At 37.7% G+C, this 19,445-nt stretch overlaps 1 protein-coding gene and 1 long non-coding RNA gene across 2 annotated transcripts in view; one reads left to right on the plus strand and one right to left on the minus strand.

The window, feature by feature from the left end:
• Window positions 1-19,445, minus strand: part of LOC127525969 (uncharacterized) — a 569,224-nt gene that overhangs the window by 289,188 nt on the left and 260,591 nt on the right. The gene's annotated exons all lie outside the window — the stretch shown is intronic.
• acss1 (acyl-CoA synthetase short chain family member 1) overlaps window positions 1-19,445 on the plus strand; it is a 49,856-nt gene that overhangs the window by 11,527 nt on the left and 18,884 nt on the right. The window contains exons 2-6 of the mRNA XM_028821018.2: window positions 226-322; window positions 5,756-5,955; window positions 13,102-13,277; window positions 16,318-16,470; window positions 18,170-18,317. Of these exons, the coding sequence (XP_028676851.1) occupies window positions 226-322; window positions 5,756-5,955; window positions 13,102-13,277; window positions 16,318-16,470; window positions 18,170-18,317 (774 nt within the window). The remainder of the gene's footprint in view (window positions 1-225; window positions 323-5,755; window positions 5,956-13,101; window positions 13,278-16,317; window positions 16,471-18,169; window positions 18,318-19,445) is intronic.

Here is a 19,445-nt window from a genome sequence, read left to right on the forward strand (position 1 = left end):
AAGTGTTTCTCATCATTGTTTTTGTGTGAAGGTTAACATTTTATAATACATTGTTTGTAAGAGGGATATTCTTGTTTGTTTTTGAAGAAAAACTCAAATATTATAGGGTTGAGATAGTCATGGTATACAGTATTCTTAGAAATAGGGATCTTGGCAGGGCCCAAGTCACGTAATTAAAGATGGCACTGTTTTTTTAAGGACTCTGTCTGTTTTGTTTTTTTGCAGTGAATTGTGTGGATCAGCATGCCAGTAAGACACCAGACAGAGTGGCATTGATTTGGGAAAGAGATGAGCCTGGCACAGAGGTGAAAATTACATATAAGTAAGAAATTCTACTTCATTTTTTTCCTGTTCTTTTCGGGAAATGTCTGCTGATCTTAATGGTCGCACAGAGACACACCTTTCATGGCTTTGTTTCAATTTATTCTCAAGGCTTGTTGACCTAGTTACTACAGTTTTGAAAATTAACTCTTCCTATCATTATGGCTTAGTTTCTAGGCCTGTGCTGTTCTTAAGCCAAAGAATATTTAAAAGTGTTTACTTTAACAAAGCTAACACAGAATAACAAAAGATAAACAAGTAAAATCTAAAAGACCTTGAGTATTAGTATTACACAGTACCCAAAAACATAGTGATAAAAAATAAGAAACTTTCAATACATTCCAGTTTTCCTGCTAATTAAATGTGCACAGAGTGTCAAGTGTATTATTTCCTTTGGAAGCACTTTAAATCAAAAATCATGGTAATACAATTAAAATCTGGAATGAAGCCTCTGACCCTCCATCAGGCAGACTACATTTGTCAGTCCTACTTCAGAAGCAGCACCCTATCGAAAAGTTTCGCTCTGTGGAGGTCTCTGAAACCAAAACAGTGTTTTCTAAGTGTAACAATTCCAGTATAATTTATGTAAAAGAGGCTGTTCTTCTCTCCTTTTGCCGAGTTAGAACTCTTGACATCCTTTATTTTAAACTGTGGTTTTACTTGGGCCTTACCTCCTCAGAATTACATTTTGAAACCTTTTTGCTCTTTTCAACATTGGCGTATTAGCCACTCATTTAGTGCAACACATTCTTTGCCTTTGCAATTTCTCATAGATTGATTTCATAACACTACAGCAATAACAATGGAGTAGAGACATACTTTTAATAAGCATTACTGTTTTTCTCAGTAGCAGTTTTTTCCTTGCTGTGCTGTTCTAATGATGAACATTTTTGTTTTAGAGATAAATGTTTATTTACAGAATTTATTAAACAGGAAGCATTTTTGTTATGTTTAAATTAACCTTGACTAATTTTAGTCTGCATCCTTATAAACTGTATATTACATTTAAGAGTAAATTTAAAAAATGTGATTTATTATCTTTTTAAAACTCTTTAATAAAATTTTTAATATATTTTGTAGCTGTAATTTACAGCTGTCACCTCACAACTCAAATGCACAAGGCTTAAAATCAGTTCAGACTCTGATTTATTGGATTTTGCAAATTCTTTTCATACTTATGTTAGTTGTTTCAACATGCCAGTATTTTCATCCCACATTCCAAACACATGCATATTATGTTAAAAAATTAACTCAGTTTTACCCCATGATAGACTATCATCTGAACCAGAGCTTAATTCAGCCTTGTAGCCAATACTACTCGATGGAGTAGAGTGCAGCAGAGCGCAACCTTGAAAATGGATTAAGCATGTCAAGTAAATAGACTGATTTTTATATGGCATATACTGTACGTGGTAAATAACTTGATTTGGGAACTTTACATTTTTAAATACATTTTGTAAGTAGTTTACCTTTTGTTAGAAACTCATTCAGGAATACCTTGGAATGAAAGAACACTTTCATTCACAACTTCCCATTTACAAAGAACTCTTGGTTTCTACACACTTTTCAAATCAGGATTTTTAGATGATTTTATTATGTTTGACATTTACTGCTGTGAGATACATTAAGAAACATTAACTGCTTAATAATGTTTACTGAAAATTACCATTTAATAGACACTTTTAATTAATTTAATTTTCAGATATCACCAAATGCTACACTTTAACTGTACAAACTTCTCCATCTCTTTTTTATTTGCTATAGGGCTTTCCATTTCATGGTTTTCTTTGTGAAATCAATGTTGCTCAGTTGAAAACCAATCGATTATTTTACAGTTCCTTTAAAAAGAAGCATTGTGCTGTTTTCATAGTTTTCCACTTAACTGATCACAGACAGTATTTCTGTTTTTCAGAACTGACTTTAAATTTGACTTAACTGTAGTATTGTAGTTGTAATTGTGACTGCTTCATAACTGTACCTCTACTTTTTAAATACAGTATGTATCATGCATATGTCCCCTGCTTTCATTACATAAATACTTATTGTACCTTTTAGTTTCAAAAATTCAAAAAAACTTCAATCTTAACTTATCCATTTGTCCATCCATTATCCAACCCGGTATATCCTAACTGCAGGGTCACAGGGGTCTACTGGAGCCAATCCCAGGCAACACAGGAACCAAACCCCAGGCAGGGCACACACACCAAGCACAGACTAGGGACAATTTAGGATCACCAATGCACCTAACCTGCATGTCTTAGGACTGTGGGAGGAAACTGGAGCACCTGGAAGAAGACACGGGGAGAACATGCAAACTCCACGCAGGGAGGACCTGGGAAGCGAACCCGGGTCTCCTAACTGCGAGGCAGCAGCGCTACCCACTGCACCACCGTGCCCCCCATCTTAATTTATATGCCAATATATATATGTTCTCATTTTGATTATTTTATCTGTACATATTTGTGTGTCTTTTTGATTACTGTATAACTTTTTATAAAAAGTACTGCTCAAAACAGCATACAATTGTACACAGAATTTCACAAATAAGATATTTCTTCTTTATACGAACGTGTGTCCCCTTATGAAGCTGAGTTTAGATTCCTCAATGTCAGACTTTGTATACTTAAAAAGTTATGATAGCTTGCTATGCCTCTTAAAAATATATATTAATATCATAAAACAATGATGGTGAACATACAGCATTTCAGCAATGTACTAATTATTTGCATATAAGTAATTAGTTTCTACCAGTTTTACTTTTAAAAAGTTATCTGTACAGGAGCAAATGTTTTCACTGAAGTAAATCAACATGTAGTTTGGTCTATGTGAGACATAAGAATGTGAGTCATACTTTATAGATGTGCCCAGAAAGAAGACTGTGCAAGTGATTAAGGATTTCTGGAGATGTTTGATTATGATTTTTATCACTACTTGGGCTTCCTGAACACGCAATTGGAAAGTTTGAAAATGATGTATGAGCTTTAAATCTGCAGACTGAAGTATAATACGTATGACCCATTTTTTAATTACAGTTTGCTTAAAGTGTGCAATACCACCCCATTACCATAATATAGACAGAAGTCAGTTCAGTTCAATTGAAATTTGTATAGTGCTCTTCATTGAGTGCAAACTCAGAGTGCTCACACAATAACACTCTAACACAGGGGTGCCTAACTCTGATCCTGAAGGGCCACAGTAGCCACAGGGTTTCATTGTAGTAGTTTTCATAATTAGTGACCAGTTTGTATTGCTAATTACCTCAATTTAATTGATTTGCTATTTAAGACTCAGACCTTTAAATCAGGGGTGAGCAATGTTGGTCCTGGAAAGACACAGTGGCTGCAGGTTTTTGTCTCAACCCAGTTGCTTCATGAGAAGTCATTTGTTGCTGATGAAGCTCTTATTACTCAAGTGACCTTTTTCTGCTTCATTTTAGTTGTCTCACTTGTTAAGAGTTTGAACTGTTTAAGTGCTTATTTTAGTATTAAATGGCTGCATTCACTATTTTAATTGCTCCTTATTAGCAATAAAAGGCAAATGACAAAGGAGCCAGCAGTGTGTATTCATCACACACTATTTGGTTTAATAAAGTACTCAAAAGGAAACTGAAGAAAAAGTGAAGAACTGAAAATTAATGATCTGTTTTAGGATTCAGATATTTTGGATGATATCATTAGAAAAGGAAAAAAATCAATGATTTAAGAATGATCTGTCATTACAGAGTTAAAATACTAACAAGTCATCATATTAAATAAGACCTGTTATCAGCAAGGATTTTGTCTAATTCAGCAGCTGAGTTTGAACAAAAACCTGCAGCCCCCCAGGACTGATGTTGATCACCCTTGCTCCAGCACATAGTTAAAGCTCTGATACAGTAACAGTAAATTGTAAAATCATACAGCATTTTACACTCTGCATGTACCTACACGTTATATTAAATGTAAACTAAACCAGAATGCCTCACAATGATAAACGTAAGCAAATCAAGACATTATAATGCTCTTATTTAGTTATGAACAGTTGATAATGGAGGAGAGGAAAAGAAAACATGAGTCCGAAACATTCCTGGAGAAAATACATCTCAGGAAGGGATAGAAGCAAAATGAAGTATAAAAGACAAGGTCACAGTTTTGATTAACCTAAGCCAACTGCCTGCTCTTCTCCCAGGACAATACAATATCAGAAGTACTGTACATGTGGGGTGATTTAAAATCGAAGTCTTTTATTAGATTAGATTAGATAAACTTTATTAATCAGAAGAGGAAATTCACAGGAATTCCAGCATTCAGTTCAAAGGTTAGCAGTATCTCTGGTGTTACTTAAATGAATAATAGTAGTATCTTTGCAATGCAGCAGTTGTTTAAGATACTGTAGCTGGATACCACAAAGAGAAACAGAGCAGAGAACTGTCAGTAACAGTTCAGAATGATTGACAAGATTTTGTTTTTGCGCAAATGACTAGCAAACAGAGTTTGCCTAATTCAGCAGTTCTGATCAAGGAATGTCAGAGTCAGGTAGTGAGCCTTCAGCTTGGATTTACTCTAAAGGTGAGTCTGATGAGTCAGCTGAGTCCTCTTGATCAAGATGGCAGATCATTCCACAGCTTTGAGACACTGTATCTAGGCTCAACCTCCCATAGTATGTTTATTTAGAAAACCAGCATTTTAGTACTTTAAGATTTGCTCTGGTCTGTATGCATCAGTAATTCTGTTAAATTAAACTGGCCCAAACCATTTACAGCTCTCTAATGTATGTAAGAAGGATGATTTTGAATTCAGCCTTAACTGATAGCCAGTTTACAGATTTAAGAACACGAGTTATGTGGCCATACATATTAGTTCCATGAATGATCCTTGCAATAGAATTTTGAATTAATTGAAAGCTACAGATAGAACAGTTTGAGTAGCTTGTAAATGGCACATTGCAGGAGAAGGTTATCTTCTCTATATGCTGTATACTACTAAGATGATGCCTTAATATACAATTTTGTTTGCTGGATAAAGCAGGTTTTGGTTTTTAAAGAAAGACTGGTGACAAAGATAAAGGCTAAAGTACATTCTGATTAAGCAAAACTTAGATTTAGGCCTTCTGACCTAAAAATTGATAGAACCTCATTGTTATTGGTATAATTCCCAGTAATTAATAATTTTTGTGTTTTTCTGTATTTAAAGACATATAGTTATCACCCATCAATTATTTTACTCACTGGCACAATCTTTAACGGGATTATCGAAGAAATGCCACTTGTTCTGAAGGAAAACTGATTAACTGATAATACAGAAAGAAATTAAAATCTATTAACTAACAGTAAATAGGCCAGGTCTACTAGGGAGTACTTTTATATTAAATATAATTAATTTGTTTTAATGTAAATTATTTTACATTGAGCTTTTGGTTTATTTTATTTTGTGTTATTTATAAATAAATAAAACAGGCAGCTGCTTGAATCAACATGTCGTCTTGCCAACACTTTGCGAAGACATGGTGTGAAGAAAGGTGATCGAGTTGCCATCTACATACCTGTATCCCCATTGGCTGTGATAGCCATGTTAGCATGTGCCAGGATTGGTGCCGTGCACACAGTAGTCTTTGCTGGGTTCAGTGCTGAAGCTCTAGCTGGGAGGATTCAAGATGGTAGGTATTCACATGACATTCTGCATTCAATTCACTATTGTTACGGTAAAGTTTCATTTGCCTTTTTGTGTGCTAAAGTAAATTAACAAAGCATGATTTTGATTGTTTTACATGGCAAAGAGTAAAATCTGGTAAACAATAGCAGTGCACTGATTCTTTATTCTATGAAAACTGCTCATGTTGTATTAATTTAGCCAGTAAAACTTCTGTAAGTTTATTTCACATAAATATCCCCACATGTTATGTTTATATTTTACTTAGCTGAAGTTCTATGCCCAAAGGGACTTACACATTTCAAATATGAAGGACTCTTACTTTTAGTATTTCTGCAGTTTCAGCACTGGCAAGTGAAATGACTAGGTCAGTAACATGTTACAGGTCAGAGTTAAACTCTTTATTTTGTGGTTCACTACTCAAGGATTCAGACACTTGGCCAAGCTCTGTGTGGGCTGGATGGTATTAGGAGGTTTAATTGCTTAAAATGTTGTTGAAAGCTGCTACATTCTGGGCAGGACTTGACATAATCTCTTCAGAATATGAAATGGGGCCCAGATTAATTTAAACTAATAAGATGACTGTGTTAGTTATGGTAGTGTGAACATGTTATACAATTTTGTGTCCCCTTCTCCTTTTCTCTATTCACTTTCTTGTAAATTTCAAATATTCAGTAAATGAATACCACATAAAATGCAGCAATAAAAATACAAGAAATACGTTATGTTCAAGTATTATCATGCAATTTCATAACTTAGTAAAATTCTTTAAAATTCCTTCTTATATAATGAAAGTAATTTGTGGTGGTGTATGTTTTTCTGGACAGGCATTTGTGTTCAAGGTCACTTCCACACTATTTTTGGTTGCATAACAGTCATTAAAAAAGTAAACATGAAAAGTAAATAGAGTGGATTTTTAAAAGATTTCAGATTTCATAGATTCATTTTGATCTCTTAATTTAAGTTTGATTATTAAATGCAATAAATCCTTGGACAAATCCAAATCCGTGTTATGGTGTTTACACACCTGATATAATGTATTAAATACAACAGCATACAGAATTATAATAAACAGGTTATTAAAACTGGTGACCATGGTTGTCTTGTTGCTGAGTACTCCATGTTTTATTCCTTATCTTATAGATTTACATGTTAAGTTAATTGAGGATTCCAAAATTAGCTGAGTTTAAGTAAGTGCATGCACAAGTGGGCCTTCTGATGGACTGGCACTCCTGACATTTTCTGATGCTGTGGAATAAACTCAGCATACTTGTGATAAAAAAACAGTTTTAGATAACTAAATTCATAATGTGCCCTGAAAGGCACTCTAGAATAATCAGTAATAATACATTTTCAAACAGTATTATACCAAATATATAAACATGCTTAAATAGTTAAAAGAGGTGTTGTGGTGGTCTCAACAAGTTACACAAAACATGGCTTAGTTTCTAGCCTGGTGATACAATATCTTTGGTAAACACTGAAACTATAGAGGGGTAAACTCCAATCTGTTGGCTTATTGCCATTCTCAAATTACTTCAGCAGTTTTCAGAAATTGTGTGTTTTCTTTGTCTAAATTAATTTTTGATTGAGATAACAGTAGGAACTGAAATGCTCTGTTCGTTTACATTTTTTGTTAACAAACCTTTTCTGAGGCAGTGGCAGAAACTTTCATTTAAGTCCAGATACTACTTGCTTTCTTTAGTGAATGGCAGGAAATGTGAGAAAGAAAGCCTGCCAGATGCAGTTAATTTTTCACCTGGTGCTTACAAGACAATGACAATTAACTGTGTACATCAAGTATTTTTAGTACAAGCCAAAATTCTAGCTTGAAAAGTAGCTAATAAAATAATTAAAACATTACTGCCATTCTGTGCACCATCAACAGTGGTCATTTGTGGAAACAGATGTGATTTGACCAGTACTAGATACATGAAAGACTGGCAGTTTTTTAAATTTTTAAGCAGAAGCCAATTTCTGATTTATACTGAACTGTTTACTTAATGTAATGTATTATCTTTATTCTTCTGCCTTCTGCAGGTACATTTATTTTATTAGTGTTCTTGTTATCTGCCCAGTCACCTGTTAATAGAACCTAAGGATTCAAGGACATCTACTGTAGTTGTGCAGCTGATCTGATTTGGCCCTGGCAGGTGTTGAAGGAGATGCTGTGTCTTTTTGACTAACCCTAACCCCAGGAGGGGTGCTATTGTGTCTATTGCCCCATGTCCGTAAGAGTTGGTAGGATTGTCTCATCACCAGAGTGCCCTGAGCATGCTTCACTGTCAGAGTTCCCCACTCTCTTCTCATGTTCTTCATCCAAAAAATTAATTATAAATATTTGGGCCAAGTTTAATATTGTGTGGTGTCTGGAAGCCATTGTGGACTATGTTATGTTTCAGCCAGGGTTGCATACCTAGCTGAAGTATGTTTTTTGGGGTTGGCTCCAGCAGACCCCCGTGACCCTGTAGTTAGGCTATAGCGGGTTGGATAATGGATGGATGGATGGATGGATAAATACAATCATAACGATTATGACACTTGTGGACACTTTGTTTGCTCTTGTCCTGAATGGTCGAGCATAAATTTTGCATGATCTGACTTAAGCAGCAACAAAACTCTATAAGAAAAAGAAAAGGTGGTTAATGTCCTCATTATGTCATAGTTGTCTAGAGCAATTCTTCAGCTTTTAGAAAGTCTTATTTATGTAATGGAATGCATGTAGAAATGTATGCATGTAGTCTTAATGTAAGAATAAGATTTTCTCAGGTCACAGTATCACATTGATCACTAGCATTTTTTCCAGCCCAGTTACAAATTGTATCATAACTCAAATGTCAGATTGATGTCATACTCTGTGGTCCTTGGCAGTTGTATTTCTACAAATCTTAATTAAAATTTTTTCCATTATATATATATATACCATACCATTTTTATTTGTTAAGCGCTTAAAAACACAGCATTACAACTGACTGAAGCGCTGTACAGTTAAAACAAGCAAGACTAAAAGCAAAATATTAAAAACAAACATTAAGAGAGAATTAAAACAGAGACACTAAAAAACAGGTCAGGGGACCCAATAAAACAGAGAAATAGCAAAAAGCAAGTGGGAATAAGACAGGTTAAGAATTAAAAGCCAATGTGAAGAAGTGCGTTTTTAGGTGTGATTTGAATGTGGTGACTGAAGCGGCTTGCCTAACCACTAAAGGTAAGGAGTTCCAGAGCTTGGGTGCACAGACAGAAAAAGCCCTTTCACCACGAGCTTTAAAATGTGCCTTGGGAACGGTTAGGAGCAGCTGATCTGCGGATCTAAGAACACGAGGGGGATTGTGACGATGGAGCAAGACACTCAAGTAGGCAGGGGCTAGACCGTTTAGTGCCTTATAGGTTAAGAGGAGTATCTTAAAATCAATTCTGAAGCTAACCGGCAGCCAGTGTAGGGTTTTTAAAATCGGTGTAATGTGTTGGCTTCTACTGCTTCCAGTTAAAAGTCTTGCAGCCGCATTTTGAACCAATTGGAGTCTCGAAAGAGTGGCTTTACTAATACCATATAGGCAGGAATTAGAATAGTCGAGCCGGGACGTAATGAATGCATGGATTACTGATTCCAGGAGGTGGTAAGGCAGAATTGGTTTGAGTTTGGCAATTCGCCTGAGATGGAAAAAGCAGGATTTTACTGTGCTGTTGACTTGAGCATCCATTTTCAGGACCATATCCATTTTGATTCCAAGATTGGAAACAGACGAAGTTACTGGAATGGGAAGAAAGTCGAGGTCAAGGGGTAGGGTCTGTTTGCGGTCGGGACTAAAAACAATGACCTCGGTTTTTGAATCGTTCAGGTGAAGGAAGTTTACAGCCAGCCAGTCCTTAATGTCAGATAAGCAGTTGAGAAGAGGTTTAGTGGAGTCAGTTGACTTGAGGGAGAAATAAATTTGGCAGTCATCAGCATATAGGTGATACGAGATTGCATGTTTTCTAAAAATTGCACCTAAAGGCAGGATGTAAATTGAAAAAAGTAGTGGCCCCAAAATGGAACCCTGGGGGACACCACATGGGAGTGGGACTGATTCAGATGAAAAATCATCTAGCATGACTCTAAGAGTCCTGTTGCAGAAATATGACCTGAACCAGTCGAGGGCTAAGCCAGATACACCAACCCAGGATTCGAGTCGGGAGATCATGATGTCGTGGTCGATTGTGTCGAAGGCAGCAGATAAATCGAGAAGAACCATAATCACGTAGAGTCCTGAGTCCAATGCCAAAAGGACATCATTTAGGACACGTAAATGCGCGGTTTCTGTGCTGTGTTGGGGCCTAAAGCCTGACTGAAAAAGGTCCATTACCTGATGGTCCTGTAGGTGGTGAATTAATTGTTCATAAACTACTTTTTCGAGTAATTTTGACAGGAAAGGTAGTTTGGAAATTGGACGAAGATTGGAGAAGACGGCAGGGTCAAGATCAGGTTTTTTCACGATTGGATGTACAACTGCGTGTTTGAAAGCACAAGGAACTGTAGCCGAAGATAGACTACTAGTTATGATCTTTAAGACATCATATCGAATCACAGGAAAGACATCTTTCAGCAGTCTGGACGGCACCACATCGTCCGGAGAGCCTGAAGGCTTCATTGAGGCGACGATTTTTTCCAGATGGGGGAGCGAAATGGGTTCAAAGCTAGTGAGGGTGTCATGTACAGGAACGGCTAAATCAACAGAGCCAGAAGAAGAAATGGAGATCTGGGATCTAATGTTCGTGACCTTATCCAGAAAAAACGTAAGGATCTGATTACAAAGAGCATTGGAGGGAGAAGAGAAAACAGTTGCAGCTGGAGAGAGGACAGCATTCAGTGTTTTGTATAAGACACGTTGATTGCCAGAATTTTTTGAGATGATGTCAGTAAAAAAACGGTTCCTTGCACCTCTGACTGCTCTCTGGTATTGAGACCACATGTCTCTCATGCAGTCAAAGGTAACAGTGAGACCATCTTTCCTCCATTTACGTTCTAGCCGCCTACAGTTTTGCCTGATGGAGCGAGTTTGTTCATTTAGCCATGGGTCATGCTTGACTTTGGATTGTCTCTGTTTGAGTGGGGCTACAACATCCATCACAGAACAGCAGGAAGTATAGAAGGTTTGCAATAAAACATCAGCATCCGTGGATTCACATGATGTGGAGATTGATGAAAAAGCAGCTGCAAAATCTTCAGCAGCAGAAGGGGAAATGACACGGAAGGGACGGGTAGTGGTGGATTTACCATGCTCAGCAGAGACCAAATCCAAATTAAACAGAACAGGCGAGTGATCAGAAAAACTGGGAGGCAGAATGTCCAAGTCACTGATTCTGAGACCGTGAGAAAGAACCAGGTCCAGTGTGTGAGCCTGTCCATGTGTTGGTCCATTGACTAGTTGAGAAAGACCAAAGGAGTCAATAATGTCCAGAAAGTCTTTTGCTAGAGGTTTAACGGGACAGCAAACATGGATATTAAAATCACCCAAACAAAGGAAGCGATCATATCTGCAGGTAATATCAGCCAAAAAAGCTGCAAATTCGTCTAAAAAGTCCTTATTATATTTTGGGGGGCGATAGATGAGTGTGCACAGCAGCGGTGGAGAACAGCCAAGTTCAAACATACTGAGCTCAAAAGTTAAAGGGGAAAATGAAAGCGGAAGGGAAGGGCGTTTGCAGATAAAATCAGATTTAAATAAGGTCAATAAGCCCCCGCCGTGGCGCAGCGCTCTCGGCATGTTGATAAAGGAACATCCCGGGGGCAAAACTTCAGTGAGTGAGAGCGTCTCGCCCGGTAAAATCCAGGTTTCAGCAGTACATAAAAAATCCAGGCCATTGGAAAGAAAAAAGTCTTTCAGGATGACTTTTGTTCACGACCGATCTGGCATTTATCAGCGCAAAACGAACCGGCTGGGACGACGTTAACAAAGACGCACCAGCCGTGGCGGCTGACATTGTCGTGATGCGGCGTAGGTTGTTAAAGTTCACTCCCCGACGGCGGTGACCGAGCGAGGCAGGGAAGTGTACCAGAGCATCCGAGGGCAAGAGGCATTCTGGGAGCATTGACTCATGTTGGGAGCCAGGAGAGTTGTTCCTAAAGAGGATCCTGGAGGCTCGGAGCCGAGCCCTGGTGCCTCCACGCTTCCCACGGCGGCGGCGTTTCCATCGGCGACCGGCCAAGCCGTGGACAGTGATGAGGAAGGCCGGGACTTCCTCAAACAGTCGGCCAAAGGTTTGACTGAACTCCGGAGTCAAATGTCGAGAAACCCCAGCACTCGTTCGAAGAGCCAGAAGGGTGAAGCGATCATAACGAATGATCGAGTCAGGAAGAGCATCACAGGAGTAAGTAAGCCGAGAAAAAAGCAGGAGTAACGAGAAACACAAAAGCCAGAGCGGCTGACGGCGTGCCTCAACAGTCGGCGCCATCAAGCTACCTTATATCATATATATATATATATTTCTGAAATTTCACAGAACCTGATGCATGATTTCATATCTTGATTGGTTCCTGCTTTTCATGCCTCAGTTTCAATTTTGCGTCATTGACTGATTTTAGCATGTGTCATCATACAAATGACAAGCCCATACGTGGAGCATTAGTACTGTGTGCTGTTTTGGCAGACTTGCCTTAGTTGTTTGGGTTTGTTTTTTAAAATACTGGAAATCACTTACTGAGATTATTCAACACAACTAAGGAACATTGATCTCTTAATTAATCACAATATATAGGCAAACATATACTGAAATAAATCGGAATATTGTTTAGCATATAACAGTGCTGAGAAAACCAAAAACTCAAACAAGATGCCATTATTAATTTCCTCCATATGTTTCTATGGTGGTAAATCCAATAACATTTGTTGCTTACTTTAGAGGTACTACAGTGTGAATCTAATGACTTTTTTAGAATTATTGCTTATAATGAAAAACATCTCCATCAATCTTATCTGGGTTTCTGATTTTATTGCAAAAGTAGTAGTTACTTGCATTCTGTCAGTTGAATATGTCTCATGCAACCCATGGCCTTCCATCAAAACATATTCTTATGTTCATAAGTTCCATGCAGACTTTATTTGTATTTTTATCTCTGGTGCTCAGTTTGTTTAAAAGCATTATTAAAAATTAATTCCCTATATTCTTTTTGCAGCAAAGTGTAAAGCGGTTATTACTTGTAACCAAGGATTGAGAGGAGGTAAAATAATAGACCTGAAGAAAACTGTAGATGAAGCCGTACTAACATGCCCGACGGTTAAATATGTGTTTGTGGGCAACAGAACAGAAAACAAAGTCCCAATGGGCAAAATTGATATTCAACTTGAAGATGTGAGTAGAAACTCTTTTAAAGCTCATATAATAAAAAAGGCGTATGCTTGTTGCTAAATTTATGTATTTTTGGGTCATATTTGGAATCAAGAGATTTTGTTGTTCTTTTTAGATTTACAACAGTATGCAGATGCAAAGTCATCTGTTAGTGTAAAGGATATCTAAGTAAAGAACCTTCAAGGTGCTGTAAATTTATTCTAGATTTATCTTTATCAGTGTTTTTTGAAATGCCTTTAATTGTGAAAGTGTCACTTGTCAGAGTGTTATTTTTTGTGAAGGTTAGAGAATGTGTATTTGTATTAATGCAGACAAAAACAGGCACCCGGGCTAGCACATAGTCTGTATATTTCTCAAAATTAATGAGAACCCTAGACCTCTTTCATGGGCCAAATCAGAGTGAGCTTGTGGGACATCTGGTGTCCTTCTAGAGCAAGCTAGCTGTAACAATATTGGGCCAAGCACGAGGTTCAACTTTGAAGACTTTGTTGGTATATTGAGTTAAAAATACAGTACTCTTTTACCTGTTTTCATTGTACATTTTGACTGTGGTATATCAGAAGTTGTTGCCATATTGAAATATATTCTTTAGGTGCTGAATGGGAAAAATTAATCTGACCCATATTTAGGTCAGATTAGCTAACCTAAATAAAGGCATCAAAGTTTGGTCAAAATATATCACAGAATCTGTAATTACAGGACTATACAGTACTTTTTGTACTATTAAGGTTTCATTTCCACGTGGTGTGTCTTATCTTTCCTGCGTTGATATTCAAATACAAAGATAAAAAATGCTTTAAGCTGATGTTCATAAAAAATGAACTAACAAGATTCTGTCTTGACTATTTGGTTATCAGTTATCAGTCCATGAAAATATTTTGTTTTTGTAGCCTAACAATGAAATACTCTTGATGGTTCAGAGATGCTGTAGGCTCTGATTCCCATGACCCGGAATGGGATTAAGCAGGTTTTAGAATGTGGTGTTATGTAGTTTTGTTTAATAATAATAATAATAATAATAATACATTTTACTTATATGGCACCTTTTCCACAACTGTAGGATTCCTAAACACTTATGTAAATTATGGTCTACATGTTTTAGAGTTCATCATTTCAGAAGCTTGGTGTATCTTAAAATGTTTATACACAGCAAGGTAGCAAAGTCAAAATAGCATCAGGACTTTTCAGTATGATGGTCACAAAAAAACTAATGATTCTACCTTTTGCTGCTTCTCCCATGAACATCGATTGAATGATTAATTCATTTATCCATTTTTTCCAACCCATGTATTTTAATACACTAAAGGTTTTCTTAGATCAGGGACTATCTTGACATCATCTTTGCTCAAGGCAGTATTCAACCCCGACAGTGCTATCACAGGGTGTATTCATAGCACATGTTACTTTCGCCTAAACATGTGATAAACATCTTTACAGTACCCAGAGAAAACCTACATAACTAAGGAGAAGTTTACAATACTGTACAAAGACAGAAAAAAATAGTGGAAAATTGAGAACAAAATAGGCAAAACTGTGACTTTTAAATTGTTAATCATGGTTTTGTATATATGTGTGACTTGTCAATAATTAAATTACTAGTTAAAATATCTCTTCTCTCTCCATGCAAAACAAATGTTGTATACTAGGGAAGGTTGTTGGTGATTATATGAAAAAGCAATAGTGCAGTGCAAACCTATTAACTTTTAAACACCATTACAATCAGTCGCCAAGTTATAAATTAACAGTTGTGACAAATAGAGGCACTGTCGACCCCTTGAACCCTCAGACCAGATGTCAGACACCAGATAAAAGTCCAAAATGAATATTTATTATTATGAATAAGTGCACAAAGCACCCTCCTCTCCACAATACTCAATAAATCCACAATAACCAATAAACAATACTCAATCCTCCACTCCCAGACACTTAGCCACCCTGCCTCCCAACTCAGCTCAACGTCTAGGATTTCCCACAATCCTTTTATAGTCCTTGACCCGGAAGTGTTTCGCCTTCTCTGTCCACGTGACATGGGACACTTCCGGGTCAGATAAAAATCCTTTTTCTTCACCCCGGAAGCACGTCATTCCTTGTGTCGGTGTGATTAAGACGCACTTCCGGGTTATGGTGCAAATAACAATCCCTGGGCCTCCCTGCAGCGACTCCTGGCGGCCCCCATGGTATCCAGTAGAGCTGTGCATTAAAAGTCCACTGTCCATAATTCCCTGCTGGCATTCGGGGTACCTCCATGCTGCAAGGAGGGCTCCATCTGGTGGCCTGGGGGTATTGGCCGGGATAAATAGCCGGCCATATCTCACACAGTATACACATGGAAAAGTAGATTATGCAGAAAGGCAAACATTGATTGGAAAAATATTTCCAAGAAAAGCTTCAAAAAGTAGTAGTCATGAGAGATAATTGTACAAATAATTAAAGGCAGGAACAAATAAGTGACTTGCTTACCAATTATATCCATCCATCCATCCATCATCCAATGCGCTATATCCTAACTACAGGGTCACGGGGGGTCTGCTGGAGCCAATCCCAGCCAACACAGGGCACAAGGCAGGAAACAAGTCCACGGGCAGGGTGCAAGCCCACCGCAGGGCATGCACCCACACCCACACACCAAGCACACACTAGGGACAATTTAGAATCGCCAATGCACCTAACCTGCATGTCTTTGGACTGTGGGAGGAAACCCATGCAGACACGGGGAGAACATGCAAACTCCACGCAGGGAGGACCTGGGAAGTGAACCCGGGTCTCCTAACTGTGAGGCAGCAGCGCTATCCACTGTGCCAACCCTTACCAATTATACCACTACTTAAAACTCTGCAATTGTGCATTGTTAAACTTTGCTTTGAGATATGGATATTATCACAATTTAAACAGAAAGACAGACTAAAAGAAAACGTATTTTTATTGACCAGACCATACAAGTTCCATATTTTGTTTGGAAATAGTAAAATATGTATGCTTTAAAAATGTATAATCTTATTTATTATGATAATGATGTAATTTGTTATTTTGCTTTTGTTTCAAGGAAATGGCGAAAGAGTCACCAGTTTGTCCACCAGAAGCCTTGGGGAGTGAAGATATGCTTTTCATGCTGTACACTTCAGGAAGCACAGGCAAACCTAAAGGAATTGTTCATACCCAGGCTGGCTATCTACTTTTTGCTGCCACCACGCACAAGGTAATAATATTTTGCTTTTAATGGTGCCTTTCAGATTATTCTTTGTGTCAGTTCCTTTGATGACACAGTCAAAGAGCAATTAAAGTGTCTATTTCTTTTCTCCTCATGCACCTTTTTGTATTGGGATCATGAGAGTAACATGAGTAGCTCAGAACAGACTTGACTAAGTCCATCAACAGTATTTTTCAAATACTCTGCAGCTTAAGCCGATTCTGATCTTTTGATTTTCTTCTAGTGTGCTGTACTTTGTATAGTTCCCATTATCACTAGATTTCCAAATCACCCCAGCCATATCCTCTTCAATGTTCCTACTCTCAAGTCTTTCTTGAGTGTGAAATCCCTCAGTTTTAGTGCATCTGTTTGTACTTGTAATCTTATTTTTACCATCACTACCCAAAGCATACATCACTACCATTATGTGGTAAAGTGCCATTGCTGTTTTGAGATTTTGATTAATCTCATGATGTCTACTCTTGCATGTGACCCATACTCCAAGGAAGCTTTAATTCTCTGCTTGGAGATGCTGCTCTCATCTGTTCTCAGCAAGCATACCAGTTGCACTTGACCAAAGAGAACTCCACTGTGCAGTAAAGGCAAGGAGGGTAGAATCATCTGCAAATTTAACCCTCAGCTTTCACAGCTGGAAACTCTAGACCTCAGCTGTGTCTTCATACCTGGTCCACGCGGACATCAGAAACATGAGAAGATATTGAACAGAGTCATAGACACATTTAAAACACTTGACTTAATTTTGAACCTTTCTTTAGAGCAGAATGTACTCTGCTATACCACTTCTTATACCCAGGCATAGTCTTTTCTAGGCACAAAGAACAGTGTGGTCAGTTAGTAATTGTCACAAAACCTCTCCTCTTTTTTAAAATCTTGCTGAGAGGGCTAACGAGACTTTCTCAATACTCCAGTCACTCTCAGTGAGCTGAATTGTCATTTTAATCAGTTATTTTGCAATAAACATGAGTTGGTCTTCTTTGTGACACACCCTGACAGTGCAGTCAGATTCTTTGAGCCGGCCAAACTTCTGATTCTTAAATTTGTTTCTTATGTTCATATATGTATTAATTCAGTTATATTAGGGCAAAAACCAAAAGCATGCAAAAACAAAAGGAAAGTCCAGATTAAAAAATTACACTATGTAAAAAATAAAACCATTTTTTAAATTGGAAGTGCATATTATAAAGATTAACTGCATATGAGACATGTGAATCGAGTATATGAACCACAATCAGTAGCCACTTACGTTAGCTCTTCTCATTAATTCACCTATTGCTATCTATGTAACTTATGACAATGTTTCTTAATGTTGTGGATACTTGTTTTTGTTATTTGGTGTTTACACTTCATTTATTACTGATTATGCTGAATTGTTTTTAATATACAGCCATTTTAGTAGAGTTACTTATGTGAAAGCAGACAAATGTGCATTTTTGGTGTAGACAGCCGTGCTCTGTTATCTGGGCATTGTTCTTCATTGTTTACTTTCCTAAAATGTAGTGTGTTGGCTATGTGTTTGTGTCCTTAAATGTTAATATACTCGAGAGAAGCCAAACTCAGAAGTGCAGTACTAAAAGACGTCGGCCTCAGAGTAAGGTAAATGCTATAACTCTGTGGTTTTTATAGTCATTTTTCAATTAGGCAAACATCAATTCTGTAATACAGTATTTTTGACCTTTGCTGTTTCTAGCATGTCTTTGACTACAATCAAGGGGATGTATTTGGTTGTGTAGCAGACATAGGCTGGATTACTGGACACAGTTATGTTGTCTATGGGCCACTCTGCAATGGTGCCACAACTGTGTTGTTTGAAAGCACTCCAGTTTATCCTGATCCAGGTAAGACAGTATTGAAAACAATTCATTTTAAATTTAATTGAAAACAGTTTGTTAAATAAGTGGAAAAGGTTTCATATTCTGAACATTTGTTGGTTGATAGGTAGCTTTATATGCTCCAGTTAGTAAGTTTTTAATTCTGTCAAAATTTTACACTGCAGTTTTGCAATGACATATTTGTCTTCAATCTTTAAAATAAGTAGGTCACAGTTTAGTATTAATGTAAGTCCCGAGTGTTACCTGCCACAGATGTGTAATACATCTTCTGTTAGCATGTTGAAAAGTTTAAGGAAATATCAACAAAATGCTAATTCATGACATTTGGCAGAATATTGTCAATATCTAGTTTAAACACCTTAATCATGTTATTGCTAGTAAATATCTTATATTCAAAATATCTTGCTACCACTGTGCTAGTGTATTGCCCAAAAGTGCACCCTATAGTTTATGCAGTGTGACAAAAAGGAGCTATATGAGTACTGGCCTGACACAGACAGACACAGGAGGCACACTTATAAAAGAAATAAACTTTTATTTTCTTCATCTGTGGGCTACGTCTTCCCTGTACCCACAGACACAACACAGTCCCACACTAAGCACAAGCACAAACTCAAATAAACACAAATCAAATCTCTCTTCTTTATCTCCTCCACTCCTCTCCAGCAAGCTTAGTCCTTCTCCTCCTGACTCTGGCTCCTGGAGTAGTGGCTGCTGGCTCCTTTTATAATGCACCCAGAAGTGCTCTAGGTGCTTGATGACTTCATTTCCAGCAGCACTTCCGGGTGTGGTGGAAGGACTGCCCGTAAGGGCTCAGCAACTCCAGCTACAGCACCCCCTGGTGGCACCTGCGGATCCCAAAAAGGCTGCACCAAACTCCAACTCCCAAGAAGCCCTGCGGGAGTCTAAGGCACCGCTGCAGCCTCCGGGGGTTGCCATCTAGCATAACGTACCGGCCACGCTTGATCCCCCAGCCCTCCCAGCATGGATGCTTCCTGACCGGGCCGCACGCTACAGTAATAACTAGAAACTGTATTCCTTAGTGAGCACTACATTTGAAAATACAGCTGGGTCACATACACTTCTTTCCCTGAAATCCAGTATGTGATATGTATTGCTTTTATTGATTCTTTC

This window comes from Erpetoichthys calabaricus, chromosome 15 (assembly GCF_900747795.2).
Source record: "Erpetoichthys calabaricus chromosome 15, fErpCal1.3, whole genome shotgun sequence".
In the NCBI taxonomy this organism is placed as follows: domain Eukaryota; kingdom Metazoa; phylum Chordata; class Cladistia; order Polypteriformes; family Polypteridae; genus Erpetoichthys; species Erpetoichthys calabaricus.